The sequence below is a fragment of the Pleurodeles waltl genome, chromosome 1_2 (genome assembly GCF_031143425.1).
Source record: "Pleurodeles waltl isolate 20211129_DDA chromosome 1_2, aPleWal1.hap1.20221129, whole genome shotgun sequence".
NCBI classification, from domain to species: Eukaryota; Metazoa; Chordata; class Amphibia; order Caudata; family Salamandridae; genus Pleurodeles; species Pleurodeles waltl.
In genome coordinates this window covers 1026995517-1027012960 of record NC_090437.1, presented here as the reverse complement: position 1 = coordinate 1027012960, position 17444 = coordinate 1026995517, and the positions used below count along the sequence as shown (strand labels likewise).

Below are 17444 nucleotides of genomic sequence, written 5' to 3'. Positions count from 1 at the left end.
AGCACAAAATGGGCACAGTTTAGGGTAAAAACAGTATGAAAAACAAAAAAATGAATACAAGAAATGAAATACGAGCTATGGAACTAAATACATGGTATACTAGACATGCCTACCACTAGGCACCAGGGATGAGGCGCAGGTGGGTGCCTGCGGGTGGTGGAGGGCCTCAAACTTCTTTTGCAGCAAAATCGTCAGGGTCAGGGGCAGGGAGGCAGGCTGGTGGAGCCGAAGTGTACTCCTGGCCCAAAGCAGGTCAGGGGTGAGTATTAATAAGGTTGGGCATCACAATTGCTTATGTCGTCCTTGCGGTGTTCTATTGAAGTTGTTGTATTTTACGTTCTAGGGATGTCTATAGTTTAGTTGAGTAAATGTGTATACCTTTCTAATGCTGAGCAGCCAAAGTTGTTATTGAGCTCGTCGCAGTCCAAGATTCCAGGATAAGAGAAATTGTAATGTTACTTGTCTGCTAAGTTTTGTGATGGTGGTTTGTGAGGTGCCATTGACCGCACAATTGATATAGGGACTGTAACAGATTGTTGTGATTGTACTAATAGTGATTAGTGCTGGTAGCCCCTATTATGCAAAGGGGAAGCTTCACCAATCAGGGTGATTTCTGCGGGTCGTGATTTTCTATGTGTCTGTGGAAGGTGGAAAGTGATATTTCTGGCTGATTCTTGTGTGTGTGATTACTTTGAGTTCCTTAGTGGAAGCGACAAGAGTTATTTGTTTATTGTGCTTGCTTAGGGTTTGTGAAAAACAATGTCTTAGTAAATTGTAAAGAATTGTGAACTGCTCTGAGGAATGAGAATTGCATCAAAGAGTACAGCGTTGGGATAGGTCAACTGGTGCGAAGTGTTGCGCTTGGGATTGTTTGTTGTGTCATCAAGTTTTGAACTGTGATAGGTCCACAGGAGCCCTGTTTGGATTAAATACAAGTGCTGATATGTACTGATTTGGATTAAAGCACTGCATATTTTGATTTGAAATCTGCTCATTTTACTGCTAAGTTGTTGCATTCATTAAATGTTCCAGAGCCCTTAGAGATTTCATTAGGGGTGATGTTCGGGTTCCTGTCCATGAAGGCGAGGAATCTCCACCGAAAAGGTCCTTACATGGCGACAAGTGTATGGCTTCAAACGTGATTGTGGGTTAGTCAATGGCACAAGATCATGGAAAAGGAAGGAACATTAATAGTTCCACAATATGGCACATTTGATTGAAAGGTGACTGAGAATTTGAGGGGAATATTGTATGCCATGAAACCACTTCCTAGACCTACACGATATGAAGCACTATATGCTTGGGAGTGTGCAGTGCTTGCAAAAGAGAAAAAATCAGAATACGGCAAAGACAGCAGTGCATAATTACACTGATGCTAAATGGGACAAAGAACAGAATAGGAAGAGGAAATGTGTAGTTAAGGGAGCAATAATGCAATCTGCATTGACCACAGAGAAGTCCAAAAAGAATCGGAAATTAAAATGCTGACACTACACAGAAATCTGGAACTGATAGTGATTCTGGTGATGATTTCTTAGATGATCTATTGTCCTCATGTTCACTGCCTTGTGTTGCTCCATCATCAGATTCAGATAGTGATATAACATCTAGTGGTACTGTTGCCACAGCCCCAGCTAACCCGAATGTAACTCAGATTGAAGGAACTCTTCCAACTCTTTCAATTGCAGCTGCACCTGCTGAAATAGTTACTACTGTAATTTCCCTGGTTGTTTCTGCTTTCATTGTGGCTGTTCCCACCCCAATGCCACAAGCAGGCCTTAACCTTAAAAAATCTATTTTCATAGTTTTGTGAATACTGAAAAATAGCAAACTTACACAAACATGTACACTTACCTTTGTGAATCAGGCGCTAGGTGTCCTCGAGTTAGTTGCAATACTGTCAACAAGAGATGCAGTATCTAGGACATCTCATTGAACAGGGAGCAAGGAAGGTGTCACAGGAGAGAAAACTGAAATTTGACAATGAATCCACCTGAAATGCAGAGAAAAGTCTGATTGTTTCTGGGTATGGTGGGCTACTGTAGGCAGTAGATACCCAACTTTTCCCTATAAGCCAAGTCTTCACTGAGGCTGACACACAAAGATGTGCTTCATCTGCTTCCATGGGACAATGATTGCTCAAAAGTATTCTTAGAGCTGAGAGAAACTCTCTGCCATGCCAAGGCACAAGGAATGCTGATTACAGTAAAATGTTTACTTTGATTTGTAGTGAGAGAGAGTGCAGCGCTCTCTCAGTGTTTACTCAATTGCATTGAGACTCTCAAAGAGCTGTGGTGTACTTTTTGAGCTACCTTTGACCCTGTAGCTGCAGGACAGCCCGGATGCATTCAAGCGGTTGGTGTCAGTATTGACAGAAGCGAGAGCATAGTCATGGGACATCATCTTACAGACATGGTCCCACACTCTGTGGAGATTTTGCTGACACGTGCCACAACTCAAGACATAACAAATAGCAGACTCACAAAATCTGTACACTTGATTCTTGCTGTTGAAAATGTCATTGTAAAAAGATGTCACACTCTTAATCCAGCTACACTGTTTCCATTGCCCGAAAATGAAATTGCCGGGGAAGAATTTGAGCATGATTGCCTCAGTGTTACGGATTTGTGCACAAAGCCAAGATCTGATATTAAAGATGAATCCCTTGATGAGCCCGACTATGTAATGTTTGTTGATGGCTCATGTTTAGAAGATAATAATGTGAAAGTAAGAGCAGTTTATGCTATCTGTACAGGGCAGAAAGTGGTGGAAGCCTTCTGAGTTTAACGTGTCATCTCTGCTCGAGTGGCAGATTTGGTTGCCCTTGCCAGAGATTGTTATCTTTTGGGTCAATCGATGGTGACAACATTTACCAACAGTCAATATGGCTTTGGTGTGATCCATGACTTTAGATAGGTACAGTCGCAAAGGGGATTCATGACATCGTCCAGATATCTATTTGGAATAGGAGATATGTGAGGAGATTGTTGGAAGCTTTATAGTTGCCACAAGAAATTGCAGTTGTTAAATGTGCAGCCCACAGGAGTGGAAATGACCATGTAAACATTGGAAACGGGATACACCAACAAAGTTGCTTGATATTGGGCCACTGTGGCATGTACATTTTATGGAAAGTATGAAAATGAATCTGATGAAGACACTACCTTTTCAATGGTGTTGTCTGTAGCTGATACCTGGGACGAAATCAAGAGATTGGAGCAAGTATCAGAGACAGAGCAACAAGTTCTGTGTTACTTGATAGCCTGTTATTCCTCACAACAAGACATTTCCATGGTCCTGCACACATTGGGAGGGATGCCATGGTTAGCCTGTTCAGGCACACTCGGTTTAAACCTCGATTTACAGTTTGGGCTGAGGAATTGTGCCACAGATGTGTCACCTGTCAGTAAATGAATGTAGGGAGAAGACCATGAGCACATAGGTAGATCATGAGGACCCTTTAATAGAATGCAGTTTGGATTTTATGCCGGTCTGTCACGAGCTGAGATATACCTTGGCCATAGTGTGCATTTTCTCCAGATGGGTGGAAGCCTACCCAACACAGAGGAACAATAGTCTCACTGTAGCCAATATGCTGTTGCGAGAACTCATATCAAGGTTTGGATTTCCGGTTTCTCTGGAGCCAGATTAAGGAACTCGTTTTAATAATGTGATCCTTAGAATGCTGCCTGGCACTGCAAGTAGAGCAGAGGTTATATTGTAGATAGTGACCAGAAGCTTCAGGAATATTCAAACATCTTATTGGGACACTGAAATCCTTTTTGGCCAAAGTATGTGCATCCACTTCTCTATAATGGGCAGATGCTTTGCCTTTAGTGTTGATGACCCTTCACAGTACACCTAACAGAACAACAGGATTGTCACCATATGAAATACTCATGAAACGGGCCATGCAGCTGCCTTCGAATGCACTTTTAAATATGATTCTCGACACGTCAATGGACTGGCTGATGTGGCACATTCTGTCTCTTATCAGATTGGAGCTGCTACTGCCATCCCGATTAAAGAGTAGTGTCATGACCTTAGCCCTGGTGACTAGGTCCTAGTGAAATATTGTTCCTTGTTCGGAAATCTTGTTTGGAGCTAAATTGGAAAGGACCCTACAAGGTGATCCTAATCACCAACACTGCTGTTAAATGCGGTAGACTATCTAATTGGATACAGGCCTTCCATGCCCTGAAAGACCATGGGAGGGGGGGGGGGAAGGTGTTGTTGCGCACTAGAGTTATCCATCTATCCAAGATCTTGAAATCTTGCAGAGTAGTGTGGAAACATCTCCAAAGGAGGAAGTTCCAAGACCTGAAACTGAGGATGCTCCTGAACCACAACAGGTGCAAATAATTGACCTCGGTGAAGGAACAAGTGCAAGAAGTGTGAGAGCTCGAAAAGAGAGAAGAACGGCCATGGAGCAGAGAGTCATTAAGATCTAGTGTGTCAGCTGAACTTATCCCAGAGACCATCATCTAAGAAAGAGAATTAAGAGATGTTAGTTACACATAAGGAGATCAAGAAACACCTAGGAGATCTAACAGAGCAAGAATACCATATTGCCGGCATTCTGCACTTCAGTGGACTTATTATACCTGCAGTGTGGCCAATCCCCATGATATGCCACATTATCGGAGTACACGATTAAAATCTTTGAAACTAATTCATAATTAAGCTTGGCTCATTTGACATTTGATTCATTTGATTCAACAATATAATTGACTTTTCTAACAATGAACTGTATCTGAACTAAGTTTCTGAATAGACTGACAACTAATATAAAAACATAACAGTTATTACTTAGGAAACATAAAACAAAACAAAAATAATTAAGAAGAATTCCCTAGGGCCAAGATTGCAGTAGACAAATAGGGTTACCTTTTTGAAACAAGATGCAGTAGGGGTTGGGATGGCTCACGAAAACTATTGCTGTAAAGAAGCTGAATGAAATAACCGCAGATTAACAAGAAACAAGTTTCTCTAAAATTGTACAAGTGGTATCAAGCTCAGAATATTTTAAGTCTGCCTGCTGCTATATTCTACTCAACGTCTGACTATACTCTACTGTGTTTACTTACTAAGGCTAGATGTAAGGTAGTGATTGTTGTGACATTAACAGTTATTGTGTTTGTATTCATAACCCTCTTAGTTGTTATGAGTATTGCTCCAGATATAGTTACCCTTAGAACTACATCTGCACTTACATCACCTGCACATATAATAGCTGAGAAAAGATTAAAGGCTTCAATTATAGATTATTCAGAGGGAGGTTTCACATTTAACATTTATTCTAGATTAGTTCAAGAATACACATACACTTTATATACCAAGTATTGCAATGTTTTTGAACACTTAGGCCCTCATTACGACCCTGGCGGTTTGTAACCGCCAGGGCCGCGGGACGCGGTGGCACCGCCGACAGGCCGGCGGTGCCCCGCGGGGCATTCTGACCGCGGCGGCTTAGCCGCGGTCAGAAAAGGGAAACCGGCGGTCTCCCGCCAGTTTCCCGCTGCCCCCAAGGAATCCTCCAAGCCGGCGCAGCTTGCTGCGCCGGCTTGGGGATTCCGACTCCCCCTCCCGCCATCCAGTTCCTGGCGGTTCTCCCGCCGGGAACCGGATGGCGGGAGGGGGAGTCGCGGGGCCCCTGGGGGCCCCTGCAGTCCCCATGCCAATGGCATGGGCACTGCAGGGGCCCCCGTAAGAGGGCCCCGCTTGTATTTCACTGTCTGCATAGCAGACAGTGAAATACACGACGGGTGCAGTAGCACCCGTCGCACCTTCCACTCCGCCGGCTCGATTACGAGCCGGCTTCATGGTGGGAAGGTCGTTTTTCCCTGGGCTGGCGGGCGGCCTTTCGGCGGCCGCCCGCCAGCCCAGGGGAAAACTTGGAATGCCGGCTGCGGTCTTCAGACCGCGGTGCGGTATTCCTGCAGCGCAACTTTGGCGGGCGGCCTCCGCCGCCCGTCAAAGTTGTAATGAGGGCCTTAGTGGCTTTGGCTACTGAGTATGCAACTTATCACCACATTCCACTTCCTTATGCAGTTACATGTAGTAAATTGCCTAGTCTATTTTATGGGCCAAATCGTTTTTAATATTAGTTCTTCAATTATAACTTTATCCAGTCTGAAGATCCCCGTCACAAAAGAATTAATCCTCACCCACAGGCTAAGGAAGCTGAAACAGCTTGTTTTTTCTTTAGATCCCCTATTAAAATAGACACAGTAAAATCATATGAATGTAATTTGACATATTTAATGAATCCAGTAGAAAAGAAATTCATACAAGCTTTAGACGAAAGGAGAGCATATGTGTGTGTCATAAGGCAACAGAAAATGAATATGTTTTAATGTGTTGAAAAAGTAGGAAGATGAGTACAAAGGGGAAGTGGTATATCCTAGATATACACCAGAAAGGGGAAGCTATGCTTTTACATAGCACATCAGACTAGACACATGATAATAAGTAGCTGTGAACCCACATTTGAAGTTCTTAGAGGGCCCGTTGAAATATTAACTGGAGAAGAAAAGTCATTCCTGGAGTATACTTTATATGCAGAAAAGACCCTTATTTTCAACAGCCTGCTAATTGAGAAGATGTTTTTTATTGAACTTTAATATTCCTAAAAATGTATACTGTGAATAGTGTAGAAGCTTCGATAATGTGTCCATCTTACAGTCATAGACGTAGTACTAATAACAGGACACAATTAGTGGGAAATCTTTTTTGACACTAGTATTCCCCCAGTAGGAGTAGTCCTAAATGATGAGAAAATCAGAAAGCTTTCTACCATAGTGGATACGTAAACCTCTAGTACATATGGTGCTTTGCTAGCAGTAAATACAGACTTATCTAATCTCTTAGACAAATGGTTTTGCAAGACAGATTAGCTTTGGATATATATTGTTAGCAGAGAAAGTTAGGGTCTGTAAGATGTTTAAAGTGCAAAACTGCTGATCATGCATACCAGACAAGAGCAAGGAGATAGAAGAATTTGCATAGAGTTTTTCTGACTTAAAATACTGAATTAGATAATGTAGAAGCAATTAGTGTTTTAGGAACCTTATGTAAAGGAGTTTCTGCTATAGGTAGTTGGCTTGGGAACATTCGTAATGGATTTTTAAGTGTTATTTTAAAGCTTATCTTGATTATTGCCATTTGCTTGGTTGGATTGTTGGCTCTATTTAAGGGATTTAGATGTTATTTAGCAAGGAAGAAAAAAAGGCAAAGGAAAGAAGAAATTGAAATGGAAGAGAGAAAGAGTAACATTTACCAGGAGTTGAAAGAAATGCAAAACTCAAAGAACAAGATGGATGACTCAGCAAAGGGAAGAGGTGCTCCTTGAAGATTCATTTGTGTTGAAATGTGATGGCTATTCTACCCATCTGACAGGGGGGGCTGATAGAGGAAATTTCTCATTTTGCAAATTAAACACATTTAACAGCAAAGTGCAAATCACAAAGTTAAATAATATACACACGTTTAACACAAACTTTCTAGTAGGTAACCACACCTAGCCATTATAAGCAAACACTTGAGTCAACATATTGTATTGAAATAAGTTAGCTAAAATGCTGATGCTATTTTGAATGCTGGCTTTACACATGTAAAGCCAATAGGCCTGTTCAGGCATTTATACAGTTGCTTTGCACAAGATGTTTTTCTTTTTCTTCCCACTGCCTATGCTGTATTTTTCCCAAAGACTTCTGTTAGCTATTGAATAGGCACTGGTTAGGACAGTTCTCACATGGAGGAGAGGGAGATGCCAGGAAGCGTGACTCGTGGGAAAAGCTGTTTGAACCACAAAATCCTGTTCAGAGTAACAACTCAAGGACTCAGCTATGTATGAACCATTGTAAATACGTGTGAAAATGGCAAGTTTATCTCCTCTCAGAGTTTGGTGAAAACTGATTGGTTTGCATGAGTGAGAATGAGGAGAAACGTTGTAACTAGAAGAGTTTTGTTGAATTACAATAGCCTGTGTGTCCTTAGACTAGCGAGAGCAGTTCTTAGAGTTGCATGATGACTTTGAGCTTAGAAGGCCTTCTGGCCTCTGCTAATCTCCACTGCCTGAGTGCTAAGGCTTAAAGCCTGTGCATTCCTATTCTCTCATCAGGATCCTTGCATATTTTACTCAATTTAAATGCCATTCTTGCCCTAATCCTCTTTCATTTAGATTAGCGAATTTCCTTAATGGAACGCGCTTGCTGCATATTTTGAATATTATTTGTAATTCTTACAAAATGTGCTATTTTATCTCATTTTGAAATGTCAACTTTTAGATTATTTGAATCTGTAACAAAATCACAAAAATTGGAATGTTTAATAAACTAATGATATGCTTTGAATTAATTTGATAATAAATCTCTTTAAACTCACTTTATTTCTCCTTGTCATTGTCTGTGACACCACAATTCACTGTTATGGAAATAATGTAAATGATAGCTCCTTATCTACCCTCCTAGTTAACTAACAAAGGTCCATATGACCAATGATGGGGGTTATTTGATGATTATGCCTCATATTTCAGAAAGAAGAATCTCCTCTGGCAAAAATACATCAAAAACTGAGAAATCACATAGGAGGAAGCAAAATCTTAAGGAAAGACAATTTAAAGAAAATACAAATAGAATGAAAATTGAAGGGAATATTTTAAAAGAAAGATAATTTTAAGGAACAATCCAAATTACATTAAACTTGGGTGGAATACAGGGGTACTAAGAAGTTTGCAGTTAATGGGTTGGGTGATGTTTAGGGGTGATAAGGGGATTTTAGGTGTCAAGGATGGTTGGAATTCAAGCATTTTAGGTTTCACGGAAGCATGAAGTTTATGATTTGGTGAGTTGTTTTCTGGATCACAAATAGATGAAGTTTAGCTGTATGAGGGATGTATAGGGTCAGTAAATGAGTATAGCTTAGAGGAGCTCAAGGGAGTGTTTAGCCTTCAGAGATAGGTGGAGTGCAGGGGTGTTGAGGGTGATAAGGGTTGATGGATTGGACGAGTTTGGGGCTGGTGAGAGTTTTTAAGGTGATGGGTGAAGTTTAGTCATCATGAAGGTTTTTAGCATTCAGGAATGGGTGGAATTTAGGAGTGGTGAGAAGTCTTAGAGGTCAGGAATTGGTGGAGTTTAGGGGTACAAATGCCTTTTATGATTCAAGGCTGAGTGGAATTTAGGGGTCGAAAGGGCTTTTATGTTTCATGAATGGGTATAATTAGGGGTCAAGGATGGGTGTCGGTTAGGCATGGTGAGTGTTTTAGCGTGCAGGAATGGATAGTGTTTTGGGGTGATGAGGGGTCAGCAAATTAAAAACATCTAAAGTAATTGTTTAGCAAAATACAATATGTAAATCTGAAATACTATCCCCTGAAGTAGAGCTGTGAAATAAAAACCTTGAACAAAGTTTTTGAAAGTAAGAACTGCAAACAATGCAGTTACACCTTAAAAAATCAGCATGCAAAATGCCAATTTTGAAACAGAAAACATTACATGAATTGGTTTCAATAAAATGGTAAAAGCCATTCATCAAGCAAAATTCCATTAAGTGAAATGGTTTCTCAGTAATGGAATTCCAGGAAATCGTATTTTTTAATCACAGACAGCCAATAACGTTTGCAATAGGTGTAAGAAAAATTACCATTTTAAAAGGCTCTGCAAAGGGGAAAACAGTGTATTGGCTTCAGAGGATATGGAGGGGGAGGCATTCAGCATGAACCGTAAGATAGTTTCAAATGTATTGGCAAAGAGAAAATGTGTGGGACTTCCTAAATGTGATTTTATGATTGATGGTAAGAGAGTAGAGGTAATAGTAGATTATTGTGCTTGGTTAGCCACGATTTAGTTCAAAGACTTTGGGATGAGCAAAATTTCAAGCTACAGATAGCCAGATTGGTAGCTGTACTGGACACGGTCTAAACATAATGGGCTATTTTGGGGAGATTTGACCCATTAGGGATATAGGATACTTTAGAAGGTCCATATTGTGGACAAAAGGAATACAATTCTGGGGTTGCCCCACCAGGGGGGATGAGAATCAAATTTGACTTCAGAGCCAATCTCCAGTGTATATAATTGAGTACAAATTGTCTAAAGCAGAAATAGTGGGATCTCAAGAGTTGTCGAATAGGAGTCGTATTCTTGTGGAGCAGTACATTCTATCTCTTCAGAAGAAATTGATGAAGCATTCACAGAAAAAATAGGATGTTTTAAAGACTTCAAGCACCACATTATTCTTAAAGGAGCAATTCCAGTTAGACATAGAGTGAGCAATGTCCTATTTACATCCAGGGGAAAACTGCTGGATAAGATGAAGGAATTGTGTTCAAAGGATGTTATTGAGCCTGATGTAATTGTAATTATATTTATATAGTGCTTACTACCCCTGACGAGGCGTCAAAACACTTTTTGGCGAGTAGCACGCCACTCCAGAACCCAAAAGGATTAGCGGTGGATTAGTATAGGGAAATATGAGTTCATTGGAGCAGAGGACATGTGAGCTCATTCGTTGGATTGATTAGAATAATGGAGGGACAGAAGAGTGAAGAATCTAAAAAGTGTTAATTGGGAGGTCATAGTAGTAAGACGAGGTTTGGGATGAGTAAAAGGAGAGATGGAGGAGGGAAGAGTTGTAGAAAGGGATTAGGGAGATAATATTAGTAATATGAGGTTGGGGATGAGTAGAAGGAGAGGTACATAAGGGAAGAAATTATAAGGGTTGTTTAGGAGATCTTAGTAGTCAAATGAGGTTTGGGGTGAGACAGGAGGGATAGAGGAGGGCAGAGTGCAGAAAGGGTTATTTTGGAGATCATAGTAGTAGAATGAGGTTTGGGATATGTCAGAGATGGAGTGAATCTTTGCCTTGGGTGTCTCATTGAAGAACTCAGGCAAGCTCCGGCTGTATGCAGATCTTCACGGTCTGAACTAAGTCATTTGGATTTATCAGCACACTTTGCCACATTTGTATGAAATAATTTCATGCAAATGTGGCAAAGAGTGCTCAGCCTTCTCTGCCATGTCTGCATGAAATGATTCCCACCTTGGAGGGTCCTGTTGTGTTCTCATCCTCTGATCTTGCAAGTGCATATTATCAGGTAGTTTTAGAAAGGATAGCTAGACACTTGACCACATTTGTTATTTCAGAAGGCATGCTGCAATTCAGTATGATGCCTCTTGTATTTGCTAGTTGTGCTTGTGTCTTCCAAGGATCATGAATGGAGCCTTGGAGGGGATGGAAGAGTCAATGGCTGCTATCCTAGTAATTGGGAAAGACGAGTCGAAGGAGAGGTACATAAGGGAAGAAATTATAAGGGTTGTTTAGGAGATCTTAGTAGTCAAATGAGGTTTGGGGTGAGACAGGAGGGATAGAGGAGGGCAGAGTGCAGAAAGGGTTATTTTGGAGATCATAATAGTAGAATGAGGTTTGGGATATGTCAGAGATGGAGTGAATCTTTGCCTTGGGTGTCTCATTGAAGAACTCAGGCAAGCTCCGGCTGTATGCAGATCTTCACGGTCTGAACTAAGTCATTTGGATTTATCAGCACACTTTGCAACATTTGTATGAAATAATTTCATGCAAATGTGGCAAAGAGTGCTCAGCCTTCTCTGCCATGTCTGCATGAAATGATTCCCACCTTGGAGGGTCCTGTTGTGTTCTCATCCTTTGATCTTGCCAGTGCATATTATCAGGTAGTTTTAGAAAGGATAGCTAGACACTTGACCACATTTGTTATTTCAGAAGGCATGCTGCAATTCAGTATGATGCCTCTTGTATTTGCTAGTTGTGCTTGTGTCTTCCAAGGATCATGAATGGAGCCTTGGAGGGGATGGAAGAGTCAATGGCTGATATCCTAGTAATTGGGAAAGACATGAATTAAGATATAAAAACATTCTCTAGACATTATCGGCCACTGGATTGGTCTCAAACTTTAAAAATGTCCCTTTAGATGCAATAGTGTTGAGTACATAGGCCTTACTGTCTCTAAGGATGGAATCTTGCCAAGCATTCCTATATCAGTGGTATTCTGGAAGCCCCTGTTCCAACTTCAAGAGAACAATTGGTGTTCAAACTTCAGCCACTGAGATCGCTCATTAAAACTATGTGGAATTATTTTGGAGGATGCCCAGAAGCAGTCTTTTGCTTGGCTGAAAGAAATATATAAATTTCTCTGGCTTCTCCTTTCAAGCTGTTTATGGTGGGACAATTGTATGTTATCTCTGTGGCTGCTATCATGTCTCGTTTGGGAGCAGTATTAACAGAAGGATAGATATAGGAAATGTATTGAGGCCTATGTTTCCAGTGATTTGCGTGACCCTGAAAGGAACTACTCTGCAACATAGAAAGAGTTATTAACATGAAAGCGGCCTGCAGAACATATTTGCATGTGTGTGACTACGGTTTCATCAGAACCTACCAAAATATCTTAGTAAATATGTTGGAACCTGAAAGGAGAAGGGTTATGTAGGATAGCTAGAATGGTCGCCAAACTTCACACGTCTAAATTCGGAATTGAGCACATCTCAGGGAAATGGAACATACATGCAGATTACATGTCAGGGTTTCCTTTGCCTATGGTAGAACCAGAAAAATAATAGAAAAGAGAGAGAGGTTGTTTTTAGTATCACAGATGTTTCGGTTAAAGATTTCGTATCTTGTGGGTATACAGTGAGGAGGAATGGAAGTGAAATACTGTTTATCCTGCTCCTTGCAAGGTTAGGTGATATTTGGCTACCAGGTGAGGTTAAACCCTTTAATAGAGCCAAAGAGGAGCTTTCATGTTGTGTAGGAGAGTTCACGAGAGGGGACCAAATTATGGCACATTTTGGAGTGAGGAAAATAATAGAAGAAGGTCACGTTGGTAAATCTGCCAAAAGGAGTGCAAGAGTACCTTATGTGGCGAGGTGTGGATGACATGAATGACAGTACGATAAGGAGGTGTGAGTTTTATAGCCAGAGCGACAAAGTCACTACAGTATTAGTTACCGATCCCTCATCTTCCGTGCTCCATGAAGGGAGGTCATGGTCCGTGGAAGAAACCTGGTATTGACACTGTGGGTTTCGCTCCAGAGGGAGATTATGGTATTGTTCTAATTGACTATTACTCTGACTGGTATGATGTGAGTGTTGTGGATGGCTTACCATCTGATATAGTTAAAGGTTTCTTGGAGGATGTGTTTTACAGGGACAGTCTGCAGATGTTCTTGTTTCAGAAAACTGAAACCAAGACATTCAGCGAAAAATGTCAGACCTACTTGAGAAGACAAAGGGGGTCATTCCGACCCTGGCGGTCCATGACCGCGGAAGCACCGCCAACAGGCTGGCGGTGCTTCCAGGGCCATTCTGACCGCGGCGGTAAAGCCGCGGTAAGAAAAGGGCAACCGGCGGTTTCCCGCCGGTTTACCCCTGGCCCAAGGAATCCGCCATGGCGGCGCTGCTTGCAGCACCGCCATGGGGATTCCGACCCCCTTCCCGCCATCCTGGTCCTGGCGGTAAATACCGCCAGGAACAGGATGGCGGGAACGGGTGTCGTGGGGCCCCTGCACTGCCCATGCCACAGGCATGGGCAGTGCAGGGGCCCCCTAACAGGGCCCCATAAAGATTTTCAGTGCCACTGCACCCGTCGCACCCCTTCCACTCCGCCGGCTCCATTCGGAGCCGGCTTCATTGATGAAGGGGCTTTCCCGCTGGGCCGGCGGGCGGCCTTCTGGCGGTCGCCCGCCGGCCCAGCGGGAAAGTCAGAATGACCGCCGCGGTCATTTGACTGCGGTACGGTCTTTTGGCGGTTCCCGCCAGGCGGGCGGCTTCCGCCGCCCGCCGGGGTCGGAATGACCCCCAAAGTGCTTTGCAGAAAAGGGTTTGAGTGGGATACCCAGAAGCTGGTGGTTATACTGAATGCTTTAACTGTGCAATTAAGAATGCTATGCATAATGCTGCTGTAGGAGGGATAAATTAAGGAAAACATTTAAAGCAGTGTTGCTTTCTTACAGAGTTACCCGGAATTCAGTTATGGGATACTCTCCATTGAACGATTTAGGACACATCAAGCTAGGCCATATTTGGCTCGCTGGTGGCTCGGAAGTAAGGTGGGTATTTCAAGTGGACCCGTGCATTATGGTCTGAGTGTACGTGAAACTGCATCAAAGAGTGAATAGGTACAAGCAGGAAGTGACACTGAGCATGAGTGTTAAGAGAGGAAAGTTGACAAGCAAGGAGTTGTGTGTGGGCCAGCTGGTGCATGTGAAGATGCTAGGTGGCACATTTGTACTGCTGTGAAGTGGTCAAAGCCAATGAGAGATGCAGAACTCTTCATCTATTTGTATTATAGAAGTGTGTTCACAACTTGACAATTTGCATCTCATTTTCCCTCTCCTTACCACTGTTGCTGTGAATTACAGTTAAAGCGACAACTCACACTACACTTTGCCCCTTCTTTCCTGTTTTCTCCTGAGCCTTTATTTCACTCTCTCTCACAATAAAATACGTTTAGAAAAAATGAAACACGCAGAAATGAATGTTTTCTCTTTCAATACATTGCCAAACTTGCATTTTTATCCCACACAATGAACTGTAATAGGTGTTTTCCCTATGTTTCATAGTTACTATAACTAGGAAATCTGTCCTGTATTGACAGGTGTCATCTGTTTAATTAAAAAACATACATGAAATAGGTATTTTTTACCCCACTCTGATCATTATGGATTCTAAGATGTTTTTCCAACTTTTAAATATTACAAGGCTATTCCATTACCAGAGTGGCAACCGTTTAAAGTGTAAATCTGTTCAAACCTTGTGATTGTGAGTACAGGTCCGTGGTCCATATGAATGAAGGCGACGCAAGAAGTGATGGCAACAACTTCTTCAACTGCGTTTAAACTACCACTCCGAATGCATAACTTCAAAAGTAGTTTTGGGGGGTCGATAGTAATGCTTCGGGAAACCGAGGAAACAAATACAAATCCCTAAAAAATACATTTCTACATACAACATTATATGACTCAGATTTCAGTATTTTTATGTAAAGGATTTACAGCATTAACGAGGAATCAAACATCTGGATTGGTAATGTCTAAGTTTTGTAAGTAATGACTACAAATGAATTAGACAAGGCTGACCGAATACATTCTTACCACTTTCAAATTTCATAAGAAACAAAATGTTGTAGGTGTTTTTCAATCACCAAATGATTTTTTAAACAAAAACCTCAACAATCAATGGCATGGGTTTGTCATTTTTCAATTACATGGAATAATAAAGTACTGTAATCAGTTTACATTAGTCAGAAATGACTCTCTTTCTTCATTATTAAAAATAACTGATACTTCATGTTATACACTGACTGTAGATTCACTTGCTGAAGTTCGTTTATTTTGATTTCTTTCCACCATTTTGTCTAGGGTTAGGACAATTCAGTCACTTCAAAACACTTTAAGGTTGAGTTTACAAAATGCAGCTAAAAGGGCATTTAACTTAGAGGAAAGTACATTTATATATAGAAGTCAAGGTCTGAATATAAGCTGGAAAGCAGAATGGCAGAGATAATTCTTCAGTGATTTGCTGAATATGAGGAAAATGTCTTTCAGCATGAAGGAACCAATTTCCAGAGGGAGGATCCTTGAACATGGAACGATCGCCCTTCAAAGAGTCTGTGTAGGGTAACGGGAATGGCTGCAGTGAACCGTATATATTGCTTCCGTTAGAATTTAAATTCAGGTCAAAGTACTATTTACATGATTTATGTCACATTACAGGTGAATAAGTCACCTTGGGAGGGCTGACACGTCCTTCTTCTCTGCCAATGGCTAATTCCCAGCCGGCCATAAAGTACTCTATGAGGTTCCAGTGCGGTGCCTTCTTTAGAAGTGACCAGCACAAAGTTGTATCTTCTCCCAAGTGACCTTCTCTAACCAAATCCTTCCTCCAGGTCCTGCTCTGAGTAATGCATGACTGAACTTCTTGTAGTCATCTCTGTGAAATTATGAAAACAAATGTCAGACTCAGGGCATCATAGACAAATTAATCACAAAACTGCAGAACACTTAAAGCGAAATTCTGCTGTGCCTTTTCCTGTCATTCTTTTCATCAGAGCAAAGGCAGCACCATCTTATTATCTACAACAATATTGCCAAATATTAGACCTTTTCCAATACTTTGCTATTTCCTCTTTCCCCTAATTACTATTATAATCATCATCCGAACGTCGAAAGACAGGTATATTTTTTGACTTTTCAATGCTTGTCTCACAGAGGCTTAGATACACCAAGGTGCATATTTATACTTGGCTTGTGCCGTTTTAGCGTCAAAGTTTTTGACGCTAAAACGGCACATAGTTAACTCCATATTTATATTTTTACGCTAGACCTGTCTACCGTCAAAATATAGGGGTTCGCATCAAACGACCTTGCAACAAACTACTGTGCGCTAATTAGATGCAAGGTAGGGGGTTCCCGTCCACAATATCATGCTAACCCAAGGAATAGGCGGACCAAAATATTGGCACTAAGCCTGCTTGGCGCCATTATTTAAAGCCTGGTTCTGACCAGGCGTTAGGTGACCTGTGGACCCATTTCCATGGCTATGTACCATGGAATGGGCCCACAGATGCCCACTCCAAGTCCCAGGAACACCCCCACCCACATCAGAGGGATGCCATAGGATGGGGGTCCTAGTTAAGTTTTCTTTTTTCTGTCCCATTGGGGGCCCCTTACATGGGGACCCCTGCCTGGCACTGGGTATTATGGCCTTGCCCAGGGGACACTGGTCCCCTGAGCTGGTCACTGGGGTGGTGGGCATGACGCCTGTCTTTACAACTTACACATACAGCAGTAGATCAGCCATTTGAGCTACTTTACCACTGCTTAAGGGCAAGAAAGCTTTTTACAATGGCACATGTCTAGAGAAATAAATTGTGTGCTATAAACTCATGTGTTGATGCTACGCCAAAGTATCAATGACATCTGGGATATACAGCCAGTGTCTTTCTTGTGTTATGTAAAAAGAGACACAGGGCAACACCTGAAAAAAAATATGAACATATTAATGTGCTATTGAACTGCTTTGTTTTCAGCTGATCACAAACCATGGCATAACTTTTTTTCGCATGTATGTCACACTTACATGTGCATAATGTTTTACCATATGTCTTCAAATTAATGATCCTGTTTGGCAGATTTTTTTCTATTTGCTAAGTGGCGGATTTTTCTAAGTCATAGAAGTGTCATGGGAGTTCTATGTGAGTTGTAGGTGTTTATTAAAATATATAGGGCCTCATTTACTACAAAATGGTGCATCGATCACGATACACCAGTTTTCTTGCGCCGCTCTGTGCCCCCCTAACAATATCATGGTAGCTTTGTATTTACAATGCATGGCACCATGACGCTCATTAGCATAGCTGCATCAGAATTTATGACACAGTTGTGGCGCTTTGCTGGGCTAGCATTAAA

At 41.7% G+C, this 17444-nt stretch overlaps 1 protein-coding gene across 1 annotated transcript in view; it reads right to left on the bottom strand.

Moving 5' to 3' along the window:
* Positions 1 to 14996: 14996 nt before the first annotated feature.
* TMEM156 (transmembrane protein 156) overlaps positions 14997 to 17444 on the bottom strand; it is a 146104-nt gene continuing 143656 nt past the window's right edge. The window contains exon 7 of the mRNA XM_069202097.1: positions 14997 to 15966. Within this exon, the coding sequence (XP_069058198.1) occupies positions 15902 to 15966 (65 nt within the window). The 3' untranslated portion in view covers positions 14997 to 15901. The remainder of the gene's footprint in view (positions 15967 to 17444) is intronic.